Source organism: Gymnoscopelus microlampas (genome assembly GCF_963454915.1).
Source record: "Gymnoscopelus microlampas genome assembly, chromosome: 20".
NCBI classification, from domain to species: Eukaryota; Metazoa; Chordata; class Actinopteri; order Myctophiformes; family Myctophidae; genus Gymnoscopelus; species Gymnoscopelus microlampas.
In genome coordinates this window covers 30256745-30276836 of record NC_139957.1, presented here as the reverse complement: position 1 = coordinate 30276836, position 20092 = coordinate 30256745, and the positions used below count along the sequence as shown (strand labels likewise).

The window sequence follows — 20092 nt, the reverse complement described above, 5'->3', positions numbered from 1 at the left end:
CAATATGGAACGTATAGGCTTTTATAAGACGGCATTCTGTCACGGTTTCCTCACGTTTTGGCAGCCATCAAATACAAGAGTTTCTTTAAATTCAACGCAGGCACTAGGACAGTTTTTGTGTTTGTTCGTTCTTATTATTGAATTGTCTGTTGTGATCTTCATCACTTATCTCCCGTTATAATTCATCCTCTTCACTGGAACTGCCATTCAGATGTCACATTCGCTGTCGCTGGAAGTGATGGAGATGGCCGAGGTGGCGGCTTTGCTCGACAAACTGGCCTCGGGGCTGGAAGCGTTTCCGAGACGGTCCACGGTACCGTCCTCATCCGCTAGAGACCGGACCGACCCACCGGACAGGACCTGCTGTTGTAGCCTATATGGAAAAATAACATTTAAACAAACAATAAAACATTAATATTATGTAACACAGTGGTTCTAACCTTTTCAGGCCATGACCCCCCCAAATATTTGAACTGGGGAGGGGACCCCCCAAAATAATCATATTTGAGTTGAGGCATTACATTTAGTTTGACTAGGTTCCACAGACAAAAAATGTGAAAATAGCAGATCTACAAGCTCACATAACGCATTTTCATGTTTGCCTCTTTCTTAGATTATTTGACAATTTGGCCAATGTTTGATATTTTTTTATAGTTTAGTTTGTTGATTACTTTTGATGCAGTAATGGTCTTTTTCTTAGCTTTAGAACCACTGATGTGACACACTGATACTCAAACTTTTTATTTTATTTATTTCAAGGACCCCCAATTTAATTCAATGTATAGACTGCATGAGTTACAGACTTTAGTAAGGGTCTATTTGGACCCTGGTGGTCCACTCCCCGGACCATGACGTTGAGAAGAAACAACGGGCTAAAGCTTAACTTATCCTCATCAGATATGACCATATGACCGCTTGCCGACTTGCCGAAGAACAGACCGTCAGGCTAACAGCGCCGTCATGGAGTAGGCCTATAATGTGCCTGGATGGCAGAGGGTGGCCTGTACATGACCTCATGCCATCACTGTAGGCCAAAGCACATCCTTTCAACAGATTAGTAGCGATGTTAATCTCAGACCATATTATTTGAATAAACAGATATTCTGCTCTTAAAACTGACATAGGCTATATCCAGCCATGTATTATTTTAGTGCCTCGCATTATAAGGAGAATTATTTAATGCCTTGTCGCCTGTCCAATTCTGCACGTTAGCTTGGATGATATAGCCACATAGCTTAAGCCAAATATTATGATGGTAACCGGCTAAATTGATAGCTAACATTTAAAACGATGAAATTATATTATATATATGTTTTTGGCTACGGTTATATTGCAGCCATGCGGTAAAAAAATATAAGGGAATTCACTATAAACATATCATTATATAGAATCACTGTATTTCTGTCTTATAGCTATTTTGGTTACATTATTTAAAAAAACATTATTTTATTTGACAGTGCGAGCAGCATTTGCCATAACATATTGAGGTGCAAATTCGTTTCGGTAAAATCGAGACTAATTAGGCCTACATCTGTCACATTTGAATAAAGGTATATAATTTCATAACGGACTACAGGCAATATAATCTATTTTATTTTTTGAAACTCATGATTGCTCGTGGTTGATTCGTCGATCATGTCACTACAGCTAGGCTATATGAAACGAGGATCGAATCACAAACAGACAGATTTCGTTACACAAACAAACAGGATATTTATTATTTCTTACCTATTTTTCGCAGCTGCCGCTCTGTCTCTTTGTCTGCGATTTTTGAACCAGTTTCCTACTTGTGTGGGTGTGAGTCCAGTAGCCTGTGCAAGCTCTCTCTTTTTGCTCGGATTCGGGTATGGATCCTGCAAATACCATTCTCTTAACAAATGTCGGGTTCTCTCTTTGAAGCAATGGGTCTTTTGCTCTCCATCCCATATCGTTCGGGGAAGAGGGAACTTCTTCCGAACCCTGTACTTGTCCACCGGCCCTAGTGGGCGTCCCCGCAGCTTCTCAGCCTCCTGGTAGTGCGCTTCGAGCCACAGGGCCTGCAGTTTTGTGTGAGACTCTTTGGTGAACTTGTGGTTCTCCAAAATGTGGTAGAGTTCTCGGAAATTCCCGGTGTGGAAGGCCACGATGGCTCTCGCCCTCAGCACCGACTCGTTCTTGTTGAGGACCTCGCAGGCTGCCGGGGCGACGGGCAGAGACCAGAGGAAGCGACCGAGACGCTCGATGTCGCCGCTCTCCTCCAGGGTCTCACAAACCCCCGCGACCTGCTGGGGACTGAAATTCAAGATCGGCAACTGAAACATGGATGCTTCGGTCTTTACCCCCGCAGTCTCTCTCTCTCTCGCTCGCTCTCCCGCGTCTCGGATGCCGTCGCTCTCTCTCTATCCCTCCGCTCTCCGTGCGTCGGATCCACACAGAAAGGCAAATCCCAAAGTTAATAGTTCAACCGTTCAAAAAAAAAAAAAAAAAAACACTGAGGAACGATGCCCTCTGGCTGGCTACTGCATCCTCGGCTGGTCAACTCGGTGGGCTCGTTGGGTTGAAAGGTATACGAGAGAATTAGAGCTGGAGCCGAGATATATTTTTGAAGGGGAAAAAGACAGTCAGCCCCTCTGCTCTGTTTCTATTGGACTTGGCAGATTGGCTGCGCGGTTGCCATGGATGCCCGTCAATCACTGTCAACTTTAGTCTACCAATCACACGGAAAGAAGCGCCAGGAGATCTCAGCACCTCCCAGTGATGCTTAACGGCGCTTTTTTAAAACGTAAACATTTTGACCTTTGCTTTATGTCTTCAAACATCGAATTGCCCTCCAAGTTTCACTTCACTCTCTCATTTGTATTGCCAGACAGACAGTGTCAAAGAAAAAACACCCTCTATACAATGAATGGGCAAACAGTTTATGGATCCTGAAATTAGCATAATAGTATTCAACACCGTGTCATTTATGGAATCTCAATAATAGCGTTTTAAACTCATTATAAAATAAACAAGTATAGCCTACTGGCATGCAGAGAAAACAATCTGAAGAAAATATACACAAATAATTTCAGAGGTGAAGACATCGTGATCGTCCTATAGGTCAGTGGTTCTCAAAGTGGGGTCCAGGGACCATCTGGGTTCCTTGAGGGGGTTCCAAATGGACCCTTACAGGTCTGTTACTCTGAGAGTTATGGGGGATCTGGAAATTAAAAGGTTTGATAACCACTGCTATAGGTATAAACTGCAAGGGCCTAATAGCCTACAACCCATAGTCATAACACACACACAGGGGAGGCTATTTTGGTCTTTACGCACGAGTGGCACCCCTCTCCAAAGAGACTTGAATGGCTAAACATTGCCGGGAAAAACGTGAATGTTTGTGTACAGAGTTATGATGATGCCACTGCCAGGCTATACTCTGGTTTAGTATCAGACACACTCCGTTTTGTGCACGGGCTGATTTAGTAAACAAGAGGGCGGTTAGATGGCGCAGATGGTTTGAAGTGTCGGGTCAGATTATTGCATGGCTGGATACAGTGGTGAAGTTCATTCTGACGGAAAAGCCTGATATTATTTTCACAGACTCTCTCGCTCTCTCTCTCTCTGAAATATAGCCCCCCCCCCAACACACACACACACACACACACACACACACACACACACACACACACACACACACACACACACACACACACACACACACACACACACACACACACACACACACACACACACACACACACACATACAGTTCAACTGAATTCCCTTAGGGCTCTTTTTGCATGAATTATATGCTCTTGACGAGGGGTTATGAAATGCCTGCCTTCTGCGCGAGAAGCTGTTCGTTCTCATGCTGCTGTGCTTGGTTTATTGGAGACCATATATCTGTAGCATCATTAATATGTGGCCTTGTATTCTCAAGTCGACAAGAGCTGTTTGTGCATCGCCATGTCGAAATAATGATGTTGCAAAAAGATATGTCCCCTGGAAAATAAATGAATATCCCCCATCAAAAGGCGCCCAGGCAGCTATAGCCGAAGTCATATGATCCTTAGTCAAGTTAGCAGATGGTCTGTTCACTGTGCGAGAGGAGTAGACAGATTAAGACGATTAAAGTTCTTACTAGGGGTCGGTATTCATAATCCATATTATTATAGGTTTAGCACCGATCGGTGAGCAATCGTAAATAAAGGATAAGACCTCCATCAGATGCATGCAGCCCTGAAGAGTATAATTGCGAGGATGACTGACAGGGTGCCCTTTTGAAATATTTAGATGCATGTAAATATTTTATGCTGTAGGCCTATACCAACCAAATTTTACAAGGACTGCTACTTTTTCTAGAAAGAGCGCATAAATAATACAAATGGGAAGTTTTGGATCTCTTAAACGGAGGTCTGTAAATAACAACGGTTGTATGTACTTTGTAAGCAACACTCCTATATACACTCAGGACTGATAAAACATTTAAGACAACAAGAAAACGAAAGCAATGGCTTTTCTTCCGGGAGATTATTCGTTTCAATATTAACCTGCTGTAAATAAAGATATAAATCTAGGTTTTCTCTAAGATCTGCAATATATAGTATGGTCGGCAAAGTTAAAAGTTAGTGTAAACAATTCATGGTTAGCTGATAACTTAGCTTTATATATATATATATATATATATATATATATATATATATATATATATATATATATATATATATATATATATATATATATATATATATATATATACACACACACATACACACACACACACACACACACGCACGCACACACGCACACACACATACACACACACACACACACACACACACACACACACACACACACACACACACACACACACACACACACACACATACATACATACGTACATAATATATACACACACACACACACACACACACACACACACACACACACACACACACACACACACACACACACACACACACACACACACAGGCTGTATAGGCCTATATCACAGCCACTGTGCGAAGAGATAGTAGGCCTACCCTGACACCAATATCTCCGGACATTGTTGAAACACACACAGTGGATCTCATTCAAACACATCTTTTTTCTTTTCTTTTTTTCCCCGTTGTCCGTTTGTTTCAGATTCGCCAGCCATGCGCTCAGTCGGTTGACTCGGTTCCCTGCCAAACAAACATCAATCGCCGTAGAACTGCGTTTTCCAAGTTTACTTTCTTCACTGATTATCATTAGGCTACCTATCACTTTTCATTCCATTTGATATAGCGAATTAATTGAATAGCCCAGAACACAGTAAATCCAGAGACTTAATTTAACTCTGAGTGTACAAATGTAACCACATGGACCCATTTGGTAGCATTTGTACACTCTGAGTGAGTTACAAATTGATACATTAACACGTTCTTTAGACTTAATCTTAAATTATAGAACTGATTTATACTTAGTCTCCTAATCGGATCTATTAAGTAGGCCAATCAATTTGTCTGATGCAGTGTTATATGTTAGAGGGTGGCCACACATATATCGCTCCACTTACATCAAGCAGTCAAATTATGTATACCTGTAGGACATAGGTACAGCCTTCACCTCTGCTTTGGTGTACAGTGCAACATTCTGAGTCATCATTTTACACTGCAGGAAATCAGGGCCATACTGCTTGTTATTATTTGTCATTCATCATTAATTCTCAACTGATAATAAATCAACATGAGGAACAATGATTGCTCTGTAAAAAAAAAAAAAAAAAAGTAATACAGAAAAAAACCGTATTCATAACATTTAATTAAGAACATGTTTAAATGGCACTCCACTGTGTGCACAGCGAGCAGCTTATTCTAGCCTATTCTAACTGCGGCTACAAATGGAATTCACTCAGTGTGTCAATGTGAGAGGAGAGGACCGCGAGATGAACAAAAAGGGAAGCGGAGAGATAGACTGCAATGTAGAGACAAAGAGCAGCATAAATGCTATGACAAAATGAAAGGCTGAATAACAGGAATGACTAAGACACCAGAGAGGTTGACCCGCGCATCATTCTGCCACACACTCAAATGCTGTTCATTTTCCTCTCAATTTTTCATAAGTAAGAGAGGGCGAGTACATTTACTTTGAGTCATCATTAGCGTCGGAGGAGCTGGGTCGTAGCTAGCCCAGGGCTGAGGGACTACATGTGAACGGGCTAGAAAATGACCCAGATTCCCTGAGATCAGTCGAGCAGACGAGACGGTAAGAGATTGTCACCAAGCAACACCCATCCTGCTACTACTACCAACCACGAAGCCTGATTTATACGTACGACAGCGTCCCGCGCCAAAAATAGCCGATCTACAAGCTCACAAGACTCAGGCTTGTGTATCTGCTATTTTCTGTGTTGACAGACAGAGACAGAATAGGCCTATACATTCGGACTGGTCTACCTTTCCGTTCCCTGGCTGCCCACATCCACACCCACGGCTCAGGCTACACGTCATCACAAAGCACGTGCATTTTCAAATTATTGCTGGGCAATACATGATGATATCGATATCCTGATATGAGACTAGTATAACATATAGGGTTTGTGGTTATCTAATATCGTGATATCACTTTTTTCTTGGTCTTAACCGTCTCGCATGGCCAGCCCAGACAACTATTTCACAATTTCTGAATGCAGAAGCATTTGAAAATTGTGGGAAGCAACAGTCTGGCCAAGAGACTAAGAAATGAGCAACAAATGCCTCTACCCATTTGGTTAATACATTTGGTTCATGGATCATAAATGATCGTTTCTCAAAAATGTCTCATCTAAAAAGCACCAGACATCCCCAAAGTAGCTATCCTCAAATGATCTATATTTTCTTTTTAAAAAGTATTGTGATGTTCGATTTCGTCAATATTGCCCAGCCCTACAGTATAGCTCAAATGCATGAAGCCTAATTTATACTTTGCATTAGTGAGCGACATGGTCGAACGACAAAGTAGGCCTATACACTAACCCAATTTTTGTGTGAAACATAACAGACATAACCTAGCCTGAAATCAATGGTTCTGGGGATCCCCAAGAGTCCTTGACAAACAATGAAAATGTTCTTAGATTGGGGTACCACAGAAAATACATAAATCTAATGAAGGCCAGTTGGACTTACAATGCTTATTAAATTGGAGGTCCTTGAAAAAGAAATGGTTGAGAATACACTTTAACATAATCTGAGTAACTCGGGGCATAGGGTGAGGGTCCTCCAGCCTGGCCAAACGGTCAGGGAGGACAACATCACAAAATGTACACAGAAGAGATTGGTCGCCTTTCATTGCTGTGTCAGGTTCACTCTGCACAACACAAGAGACAGTTTTAACCTCGACTAGGCTGTCAAAGCACAGGATTAACTTTCCAATTAAGCTATCATGTCAACAGCACTCCTCATAACCCTCGGATGCCCTGGGTGTATTCAGGTTCAGCGACATACAGTCGGTGACGACTTTAAAATAAGTCACTTCATCCATGCATTGCTTCACCCCGCAGTGACAGAAGGGTTAAGCCAAAGCCGGGGACCTCCAAGGTCCGTGTTTTCAGACCCATTTGCCCCCAGGGCAGCACTAGCGCTCGACGTTGCGTTTAATCTGTGGATTTGCGGTAACAGAGAAGACTTCTTATCCAGTGACCCATTGGCCCCCGTTGTACGTAATCCACAGCCCTGCTGACACGGATAGACGAGGGGCCAATACGGTGCAGCGATCAGCGTGGGGGCGCGCCCACATGGACCGTCCTGCCCTGACACAAATACTCCTCCCCCTAAGCTTTTGTTTCATGGGACATACACAACACAGTTAAAGCACTGTTATAATAATCAGTGCACATGACATTTGACCTTACATATTTGCTCAGCCAATTCATACTGATATGGCACTCTGAATAGCCTACATAATTCTATAATGCCTCTTGCCAAATTTAAATAAAAATTTGCACTGAATATTCATGTCAAGAGTATCTGCTCACAGTAGGCTATATACGTCTGCTGTGAAAGAGAATTTGTTATCCACAGGACAGTGCATTGCCTGTGCAGTGATGTGGTATGAAGGCATGTACATTAATTTGCATATTTGAAAGAGCTATTTATAGTAGGGGTCCGGGGATAATCAACAACAACAAAAAGGTGCCATTATACATCAGTCATGACTGAGATTGCATAAATCTCTGCTGTGCTCATGCATGTTATGCTTTGCTTGCTCCACCATCTGTGGCCTGTAAATAGTCTTACAGATCCATAGAATCCTGATGGTGTTTAGGAGAACATGGGGTCTAATCCAGTGATTCTCAACCTTTTCTGGATCAGGGCCCACTTGAAAATCTCTAAAGTGTTTGCAGCCCACCCATCTGACCACTTAACACGCAGCCATAACATTAAGTTCCTATTTATCGGTATGACTATGACTGACAGAGACAGAGTAGGCCTATAACTTATTATTTTTTAATATCAATGTTATATTATCATTAAAATCTTAGTGTTTTACCAATTGCAATATCCTCACAGACCTTGCCATCAGGTTGATTCTATTCAAAGGTTTTCTGGAAACTCTCCTCTGCAGGTCAGAAGTGAGAGGACTACATTTGGCTGATTGCAAACAAACCTCAACCTCTACCCTCTGGGAGAAAGCCATTAGGAAGATCTAGAAACCCAGCTGGTCTGTTTTTGTTGTTGTTTTTAAAGCACATTTATGGAGCATGTTATAGAGTGCATGCAATAATTACATCCATTCTGCTCTGAATGCAGTCGATTTGTGGCCAGATAAAGGGCTAAATGAAACTAGGGAGGGAACATGATGTATACATTGCCCCTGTATATTATCTGTATGTGAATGTGAGTGTGCATGAAGTATGGTTGTGTGTGTGTGTGTGTGTGTGTGTGTGTGTGTGTGTGTGTGTGTGTGTGTGTGTGTGTGTGTGTGTGTGTGTGTGTGTGTGTGTGTGTGTGTGTGTGTGTGTGTGTGTGTGTGTGTGTGTGTGCGTGCGCGCGCGCGTGCGTGCGTGCGTGCGTGTGCGTGTGTGTGGTTGTCTGTGTTTGCGTGTGTGCACGCGTGTGTGTGCAAAAGATAGAGATGCAAGCAGCTCCTATAGATTTTACATAGCAAATTGAATGTGCATACTGTGCAAGGCAGGATTTATCTAGAGTTATAATGTGACGGCTGGTGATAATGAAAGGTAAAGTACGTGTTTATTATACAGGCACATAGATTCTGATTAGCCAACAAAGCATACTTGAGATTGAAATTGAACAGAGCAGAAGCAAGCAATTTTCACAGACAAAATATACATGAAATTGGCATGGTCGTGGCAAGTCTATCATGGTCGTGGCAAGCACTCAGCCTCTCTTTGAAATCATATTGTGATGCAGCTGCATGTGGAGTGTAATGGTGTATGAATGTTCACTCGTCAAAATCAGCCTATTTCCTGGTTATGTATTGGCAGGTTCAGGGGCTGCACACACTGATTGAGTCTAGGAAATGGATTTGAGAACACATTAAAAAGACTGCATTTCATGACGAATGGTAAACAAGGTAAGACTAAAGTCAGAAATTGACTAAATATCACAAAAAATGGCTAATTTCCCCATCGTGTTGCCCCTGTGCATTGCAAGTATACAGTAAAAAGGTGAGAAAATGTACCCATTTTACTGTGTAGATATTTAATTCAGAAAGAGCCCTTTCAGTGAACTTATTTTATGCTCGCTGGAAAGAAAAGGTGATACAGCTACAGACTCACAGGAACACCTACAATGACACTGTAGGTGGGTGGTTTGAATACGGGGGTCTTTAGATTGGTCTTTGCTACCGTTCATCTCCCTCAATCACAGACTAACACATAACATAGATAAGATACAAAACATCCTGCCTGTGGTGGAAGAAAATAAAGAACTACCTTTGCAGAACATAACTAGAAAGAAATACTCCGCAGAGCGCATATATCTACCAGGCTTGGTTGCCTAGCCAGGGCTGCAAGTCGTGCGTTGCAACGGAATATGCCTGTTTACCTCCAGAACCCGATACTTTGCACAGTGTGCAGTAGTTCTATTTTATTGCGTTAATACTTTATGAAAGATATCACCTGACTCATCACTCTGCTTACTGGTGGAGGAGAGTGGTCACCCGCAGAACGTTTTAGGCTTAGGAATCCCCTTCACCCACCACCTCCCCACCCGTCCCAATCCTGTCTATGTCAGAGGATTTTGACAGCACCCAAAGGTGACAGGAGTCAAAACTCATCATGGTCAGTAAGTCCTCTGGCACCGGGGAGCTACATGATGCGCCAGTCAGGGCACAGGTCACAGTGTGGCAACTGTGTCGTCTGGACCTCACCTCACCTCAGCTTCACATTGTCTAAGAGGCTCAGCTCGCCCTTGTCCCGATGCACAACAATACGCACGCACGCAAACGCCTGACAACAAATGTCTCCCCTAGTCATAGACTGTGCTCTTTTGTCTGCACTATCACAGCTTTTCAGTGATGACCTTTAGACATTGCCTTTTTCAGAAATGCATGTTATGTGATCTACATCAGGATTGTAAGGAGCAGAGAGGATTGCATGACAAAGGTGCAGTAGCTATACTATAGACACGGATCGGATTTAAACTACGTTGTTAAGCAATGCCATGATATTTAATTACATCTGTAGTATAGCCTTTTTATCCCATTTGAATGTGTTTCGATTTGTATTTCATTCCATCAGAACCATGTATGCATGTTGTAGTGATTCAACAGGGGGAAATTAAATAAAAACAAGAGCATGAATTGAGTCCATTAGCTCTGGTGAGTAATTCATACATACAGTAGCAAGCTTACAGCGACTTCACCCCAAGGTCAGACTTACTTCATACAGTAGTAAATGGTTCATTCATCATTCAATTTCTCTCTGAAGACAGCACACCTATATGACCAAAAATGTCCTTTAATTGGATTTGACCAGTGTAAAATAGAAAAGTTTCCTAGAAAAAGTATTTTATTGGCTCTAAACACTCCAGAGGAGCCAAGGTGGGTGTTAAGATAAAACAAGGAGAGAAGATTGTAAACAGGTTATGGTACATTCCTGTCATACATGTCCAGAATGCCCCATAGAATGTGGGACAAATAATGATAGTATGTGCTTATTGAAAACGCACATCTCCATCTGCATGATGTACCTTCTACTCAGCAGAATTGAGTGACATGAGGTGTGCAACGTATTAAAATAATTATATATATATTTTTTAAGTGTAAAAGCCTGCCTTCCACTTGCATACAGATTACAAGGGCGGCAGTGCAAGGTTTCTTGTTCCACTCCAGGGGGCAGAGGCCAGAGATATCCTGGATTTCCAGAGTCTTAATGTCTGTCAACTGTGCTTTATTGATGGCTTATGTCAAATGCCATTCTGACAGAGCTCATTAGGATGAAGGCAAGTCGTCTAGGATGGTAGAGGCAGGGGGAAGGCAGAGCTGACTGATCACTGTCTGCACACAGCTCACCACTATACCTGCAGGGTGAAGCCTCTGACAGGACTTAGCTGACAGGTGTGTGTGTGTGTGTGTGTGTGTGTGTGTGTGTGTGTGTGTGTGTGTGTGTGTGTGTGTGTGTGTGTGTGTGTGTGTGTGTGTGTGCGTGTGAGTCTGATACAGTGGATGACGAGTATGGGGGGTGGACAGAGAGAAAGAGGGAGGGAGGGAGAGAGAAGGAGAGAGAAAAGGAGAGAGAGAGAGCGAGAGCGCACGAGAGAGAACGAGAGAGAGAGAGAGAGAGAGAGAAAGTGTGTGTGTGTGCTGTTGTTGGAGTTACCCTGGTGTCACTGAGCAGTCCCCTCTTGATGCCACGACTCCAAACACTACTGACAGGCTGAGAGTATTCTCACCCCCCCTTGTGCCCCACACACGCTCAAATATTTAAATGCGCATTCCTCTCAGTGCATTGCATAGCACAGTAAAATGGATCTATTTGTAACCGTGGGATTGTAGAAATGTAAATGTAACTCTGTACGTTCTCAGAGTTAAATTACACTGAGGATTTTACAGTGTGCATCAGCAGTCTTGATCTACAAGGACAAAGACTGTAGACATCAGAGACCTTGAGAGGATGAGTCAAATGGTCTCTTACTGGTCCCCGCCCTGCGTTACATGATGAATATAAACAAACATACTGCCATTCACCATCTTTGAAGAAACATTTAGGCTATGTTTGGATTTCCACCCTAGATGCAGTGTTACTGTCTTTTTCCAGAGTGATTTAAATAAACCGTATACATGCCATTCAGCAGATCAGTGTTTACAGTTTCAAAGCCAGCGGCCGAGGTCTAAAGCTACTGTAAATATCCATATCTGTTATGGCCGCCGGCAGTGGCAATGAGCTCAGACTGTGATCTGACATCTTAAGGTGGTTTTCTAATATGCTGATTAAAAATGCATGTTTGGAGGGCAGGCAGAGGGAGGGTGGGGGGTGTTCTGGGAAGCCCTGCCAGAACAGATTAAATCATTTTACTTAATAGATATTCTGAGGATTAGGGTCAATGTAAATGAGCAAACTGTCAGACACCCAAGTCAGCAGCGTATATGCTGTATAAAATGGACATGACTGATAAGAGTCCTGGCAGGACTTAAAGGTAAAGTTTTTTTTTATGGCATTACATGTATTAAGATGCTGCAAGTAGATTACAGTGCTATTAACCTTTTACTGCCAGTCAATAAAAATAACAAAATCCCACACACACAAAAACCTAATGCAGGTATATTTAAGACTAGGTTGAATTAAAGGGCTTCATTCCACTGATTTCAACTATGCTTCAATAATGTTAAACAAAACATATTGCTTTAGCTTTTACAGAGCATACTGTACAACTCCTTTAATAAAGTATTTGGTAGACTCATAGGCATCCAGTTTGGTTGGAAGCCTTGTCAAATAGTTTGACACAGCACACAGCATCACCATAAACAGAAATAGAGAAACACACAGAGAGAGAGGGGGGGGGGCAATGAGAGAGAAAGAGTAAAACATTTGGCAGTGTTAATGCCATCTTAGCTTAGGGGAGCTTCTCTTGATCGCTGTACGGAGGGTGCCACTAATCCAATCAGCTAAAAGACAAGCCCATATGCTTTGAACTGAGCCAATCAATAATCACTGCTCTTCTTTCTGTGCCAGACATACATACTCAAACCTGTTAATATACACAGGTAGACAAATAAAACTGAACCAAAGCAGAAACATGCTTGACAATTCTGAAATAAAGCATTCAAAAAGCATACCATACTGCTGTGTAATCTAGGGGGTTTAAAATGTGAGACAGTTTACAGATGTCAGCTTTCCAGTAAAAAGATGTAATTAGATATTTATATTTAGATATTTCAAAACAATGATTACCAGTAACTATTATCATTATCAATATAATTGTATTGTGCATATTAGATATTTGGATCAAAAAGCTCAAAAGATCCTGTGTAAGAATACCATATTTACGATTCACACGCAGCTGCAACAAACTTAATTCAGTGGACAATTGTACATATTGTATAGATTGTGTATTACTAGTTAGAGAAAATCGACACCCACAGTGCACACTTCATAAGCTAATACGGAGATGACAGTCAGTGAAGATCTCTAAAAGCCTGTAGGAGTTATATTCACCGTAGGGCCATGAGTGTCTTAACTCCCTACAGTATGCCGATCCACACACGACACACTCTCACCAAAGCACAGCCTGACCAGACGGTTTTCATACTTGTGTGCACCACAGGTCAGTCCAATCAAAGGTTATTTTACCATGAAATGGGATGCCTCCATCTCGCTCCAGACAAATTGTGAGCCTACCACATATAAAATGAAGTTATTATACATCTTTTCTTCTTTTTGTGTCTCGATAAGTTACTGAGAGGTTTTATCAGTGCCATTTGCCATCCTCTGAATGCTTTTAGAAACACTTGCTGTCATGGCCTTGCACTGAATAACACAGCCTTGGAGAGAGCAGGGGAATTTTCCTCGGGGCACACCTGTGCCCTGATAGTCTCAGCAACCTCAGGCAGCACAAAGAAAGGAAGATGCATTTTCAGTGAAAAGGAAAAGAGAGGTACGGTGGTGAGAAGCAGATCAACAATTGCTTTTTCGTCTTCAGTGTTTGGCTTTGACCTTCAGGGAGAGCCTCAAATAAATGCAACACCGCAGGGTAAATCAAAAATCCCAGTGACCCTGAATCTCTACACCATACTGCAATGTGGAATGAATACACGATGATGAAAGACAGATATTTTAAAAAGAAAAGAAAAGAAAATGTTCTGAAATACAGTTTCAGGCCAAATGTACAGATCACGAGCACGGGTAATCGTTTTCCACACACACCACCAACCTCCCACGCAGTCTCCTATTCCAGTATTCACACAACTATAAATAGCAATGCAGATTACACAATGCCATTAAATAATACAGAAAATAAGAAATATAAATGCAGCCATCATGCACATCCCTCCACACCTGATGTTGGTCATTTGAACAACCTGAAATGTGAGGCCTTTAACAGCACATGCCCAAAATGCAAAATGCTGTACTCAAAAGACAGAATTTAATTTAACACAGAAAAAAAGGTCAGTTAACACCTCCGTCAAAATTTGTTGCTGACTGTTAGCACTTAAAAAAGGCCTAATTTTAACTTTGTTCGTATGACCAACATCTCTCACCAAAAATAAATGTCTTTCTCGCGAAAAGGGCGATGTGATCAGTTATTTCCAGCTACAAATTATAAATTAGGCTTAAGCCTGCCTGCAAACGGTTCCCTGAAATTGTTAGCATCATTAGGTCTGGAACGCCTGACAGGCTGTCATGAGGCTGACAAGGTGAGTGGCTACTAGTCTGCTGACTCAGGTAGTCAGCAGACTCAGATAGTCAGCACATAGGTAACACACTTTACCAATGATGGAAAGGCTCATGGAACTGTCAGCTCAGGAAATGTCATGTCACAAATTAGTTACTAAGAGGAGATGTGTATTTATTTTTAAAACTTTGATTGAGATAAGGACACTGGCATAGATGCTAGCTCATCAAGGAGTCATTAATCATATCTCTCAAGTGTACTACTAGGTTCTGCATCTGCATTTGAGCTTGAAGTCAGTCCAGAAACCCTCCCTAGCAGCCTGGAGGGAGGTGCGGGTGAAGAGATATTCTGACTGTCCTTGTGTGTCACTTACCAGCCGCAGGAAAATACTTTTTTTTTTTTTTTGTGCTGATGGCACAAAGTGTCTCAGTGAGGCTAATGCTTTATGTCAGGTTCTATAGTATCTATCGCATTAAAAAAAGAGGAAATCCACCTTTACTTTCCCTGTGAAAGCACTTTTCTTTTCCCACAACAGTCCACAGTGAGGTTCTTAAGTATCTGCACAGTAGAAACGCTGATGAGCAGGTTCACAGCAAATGGCAAAGGTTTACTGTAGAAAACCTCTGTGATTTGTGCTCTGTTGTATATTCTATACATCTTTATTATATATACACTTCAGCAACAAGGAGGGCCAGACAAGTAAATAGATGGGAGGGGCGGTGATAAGGAGGAAAATAAGACAAAAAGGAAAAACAGAACAAAGTGCCCAGCTCTGAAAACTGGCATGCTGCAGTTGTATGTCGGTCACCTAGCAACAAGTCTGCCCCATCACTTACCCCCAACACACACACACACACACACACACACACACACACACACACACACACACACACACACACACACACACACACACACACACACACACACACACACACACACACACACACACACACACACACACACACACACACACACACACACACACACACACACACACACACACACACATCTCCTGCTGTGCTCTCTAATTCAACAAATCTGTTCAGAATGTATGGCTGCTCTTCCAACAAAACGTATTCTGTACTGGGGTCTAAGGATGTGGGCCTCTGCCGAACACGCCACTCAGCCGCCCATTGACCACAGGGGCCTTTCTCTGCACACACTAAGGAGCTGGGGACAAAGGCCCTGAAAGCAGGGGCAGCTCCACAGAGAAAACATTTGCTTGTAATTGTGTTTGACTGCATAATGAAAATGATGTTCTTTTTTAATTTGGGCTTGTTAAGGCCAAACTATTTTCCTCCGGTCACCTGATTATTGTAAAGACGCATCCCCTCGCCTGCCCTGTGGGGCACTCAGGGCGGGGTGGGAGGGTGTAGCGGGGGTATTGAAAATGGTCCAAAGACCTCCCCACTATTTGCTATAACCCCTCTTGTGTTTCAAGTGTTCAACGACAACAACATAAATATGTAGACTCTTTTCATTACAGGATGGGAGCGAATGCACCAACAAGATTTGTTTTTATCTTCTCCATGCGCAGGGCAGATAATGACAGACAGGCGCACACAAGGACGGACACACACACACACACACACACACACACACACACACACACACACACACACACACACACACACACACACACAGGCACAAAGCCACACAGATACAGACACACACACACACACACACACACACACACACACACACACACACACACACACACACACACACACACACACACACACACACACACACACACACACACACACACACACACACACACACACACACACACACACACACAGCCCTGGCTTGCAACGCATTGAGAAGGTAGCATTCCTGGTGCTACTTCAGCCAAACAGACCATTAGCGGAAGCATCAGGCTTGTACCCCAAACAGTGCTTCAATGGACACATTCAGCTCCCTCCCCATCCCAATTTCCTGTTTTATTAACTGGAACTGTCCAAATTCATTTACTTTTCCACTTTTCCTTCTTTACACTAGCTAGTGGTGAAGGTGATGAAAATTCAGGTGAGCATCCAGTGTGTGTTGAAGTGAAGAAATTAAACCCTCTATTCTTAGTAAAACGGACCTGAGTTACAACTGTACACCTTTTTCCATCTACACCAAATGTCTTTGAAAAAATAGCCTATCTACAAGCTCAACGAGCACGTTGGGAGCTTGTAGATCGTCTGTTTTTGGCAAGTGTTCAAGTGGTTTTAATTGTTGCTTGAAAAGGTTGTGCCCTGCTTGGCACAATTTTGTATCTCTTAACCACATTAACCCTGGTGTGTTTTGTTGGGCATGTCATTATAGGCCAAAAAAATGTGAAAAATAAAACAGATCTACAAGCTTACAACACCTCTCATCGTGACGTGCTTTGAGGTTGTAGATCGGCTATTTTTGCTGTTCATCATACAGCAAAGTATATATGGCTTAAGCTTTTGGTGATCCAAGTTGTGAAAATTAACCACAAAAATAGCTAAAACAGATTGGCTATTTCTATTATTTGTTGTACGAGGAAGTATACACGACGTAAGTGGTTAACTTTCTCAGGAAAGTAAAACACATGTCTTTGATTTAGCACAACATCAGGGGACTCCTCCATACTACCCCCCATCTACATTGACTCATTTATCGCTTCTCATTGAATGTCTGATACCGTGAAAGGCATGTGAATCACCACAACACTGCAAGGCATCCTCTTGAAAAGCCAATGATAAGCACAGCAGTCAGTGCAGAGATGCTTCGTTCACATGCTTTCTTGATAATCAAACGCAGCTTGTATTTTACATGTTGGACCAAGTACATACACAATGTTTACGAGACAATGTTGTCCAAGCAAGGGGTTTGCTTTCAATGGGCATATTCCCAGTGACATTTAACAACATTAACCCGGACATCCCTGTTTTGGGCATGTCATTATAGGTAAAACATTAAAAAAAATGTTTAAAAAAATAGCAGATCTACAAGCTCGCTGAGCCTGTCGATTGCAACACTGTCGTATAAAATACAAAGAATAGAATAGGGCTTAAGTGATTTAAGCAAATAAGGTCCATACAAGGTCTGTTTCACTATAATCTGTGGAGAACGCAGCCTCTTTGGGTCACAACAGGTGTAAAGAGAATGGGTGTAAGTCCTCAGGGGTCAGACGTGACCAGCTAAAGTCTGAGGACCGTGTCACACTCGAGTGGCTCAAGGGCCTGCGGTAACACCCCTCGCTCCATTAACAAGTTTCATCACATTGACAAGACCTCCATTTCATTCGTTTTTCAACAGTGTCAACAAGTTGAGTGTATCTGTCTGCGGATGTTTCCAGGACTTTCACCGTCAGGACCCCAACTCTGACACCAATTAAAGAGATTACGTCTTAAGCCGAGAGGAAAACTATAGCAGTGTGTTGCCACGGTGATTGCTTTTGACAAGGTCACAAGGAACAGTGCAGTTGTGCATGACCTTAACAGACACATTTTTGTTTTTATTTCTCACAATCTTCCTAATGATGAAAATCATGAGGAGATGATTGAAACACACTTTAATTTATGATACGCACTAGGGCACACAATGAGACAAAATCCAAACATTGCTTGTTTCTGCACACAGTATGTGTGAACAATTATGGTCATCTGATTAGGCAAACAACAAAGAAATATCTGATCTGCTTACACTAACCCCTTTATATTAAGACCAGACATAAAAAAGACTATTAGTGCAGTGTACCATTATTGTTTTATTCTAGAGTATGTACCAAGAAACACATTTGTATTATTCTATACTGAATTGAATTCATTTTAGACATTTAGCTATTAAAGAATGACTTACAAGTTCAACCACAGAAAGTAGTTGATGTACGGTGAAAGAATTATGCCTGATGCCTGTTATGAAAATAGCTGATCTACAAGCTCAAGTGTCACATTGCAATGCACGTTGAGCTTGTAGATATGCTATTTTCAGTGTGTAAAACTGGCGTGCAACAAAGTATAAATGAGGCTTTTACAGATATAACCTGTAAAAAACATTTTAAAACCTGTCTGGGGAAGGAGAGTGCTATTAGCAACGATAATATTAATAGGGTTGTAGGTATATCCCTTAACAATGTTTAAGATAGAGAAACACAAGGTAAAATTATAAAATAAAAGAATTAGAACTCCTCAAAGTCATATGTCTACTACCAAAGATTGCCTCAAGTTTTTGTGTTTTATCAATATACTGTAACATTGTCCCCCATAATGCAAGGTCATACCATAACCTTGAAACATCAAAACAAACCAACTGAAAAACAACTATGCCAATTAATGTATAAGATAAATGTATATCTAGCATAATGCAGACAACCAAACCATCTGTCAGATGAACTGCCCCATCTACCATTAATGTCATATTTGGAATATTTCTTTAAACACAAATCTCTAATGTGCTGCTGGCTATTATAAATAATAATCGAATCCAGCTCTCTCACACACACACACACACACACACACACACACACACACACACACACACACACACACACACACACACACACACACACACACACACACACACACACACTCTCTGTGACAACATACAGTACATGCTGACGCACACGCATTAAAATATAATCACTTATACATAATGTTTTAGAAATGTGTATCTCAAAATAAAGTAATTCTTTAAACAGGTTGATTTAAAATCGAAAATGTAAGGCCATATATTTGTGACATTCGTAATTTAACTAAATGGGATTAAACAATTAATTTCTTCTCATAACATTATGATAAATAGCACATCATCAAATTAATTATTAGGATATTCTGGCTTAAAAACAAACAAAAACAAATATATTATTTATATTATTTACCATTATTTCCTGTTAAAAAACTAATTTAGGTTACCCATCCACAAATGTTCAATTAAATTGTTCAGATAGTTTTAAAAGAAAACAATAATGCAATTGAGACTAACACCACGTAATATGCAGCTTTAATTAACTTAAGTCTAGTTTTTTCACAGTAAGAGGTATGGCCTATTCATGATGACTTAACAGTATTGGCCCTATAGGCCCCCGATATGGCCCTATAGGCTATAATTCACAGAATTCACAGGTCTTTTAAAAAAAAAGTTTGGGTACCTCTACACGTTGAGTGTAAATTTAACTCTGAACGTATTTCAGAGTTAAATTAACAATCATGATTTTGCTGTGCAGTGAAGTACAAGTTTCCATAATCTATGATCATGTCCTACCTTGGTGTCGAGGGTATGATTCATTCTGAAACAGTTTTGTACGGTATGGGAGGACATTTAGACCTGACCTCCTACCCCACAGCATTTTACTTTTCGCG

At 41.5% G+C, this 20092-nt stretch overlaps 1 protein-coding gene across 1 annotated transcript; it reads right to left on the bottom strand.

The window, feature by feature from the left end:
* Positions 1–207: 207 nt before the first annotated feature.
* six6a (SIX homeobox 6a) lies at positions 208–2300 on the bottom strand (the record flags this gene model as incomplete). The annotated part of the gene is made up of 2 exons (XM_084044931.1): positions 208–373; positions 1729–2300. The coding sequence occupies 2 exons, from the start codon at positions 2298–2300 to the stop codon at positions 208–210; spliced, it is 738 nt and encodes a 245-aa protein (XP_083901057.1).
* Positions 2301–20092: the final 17792 nt, after the last annotated feature.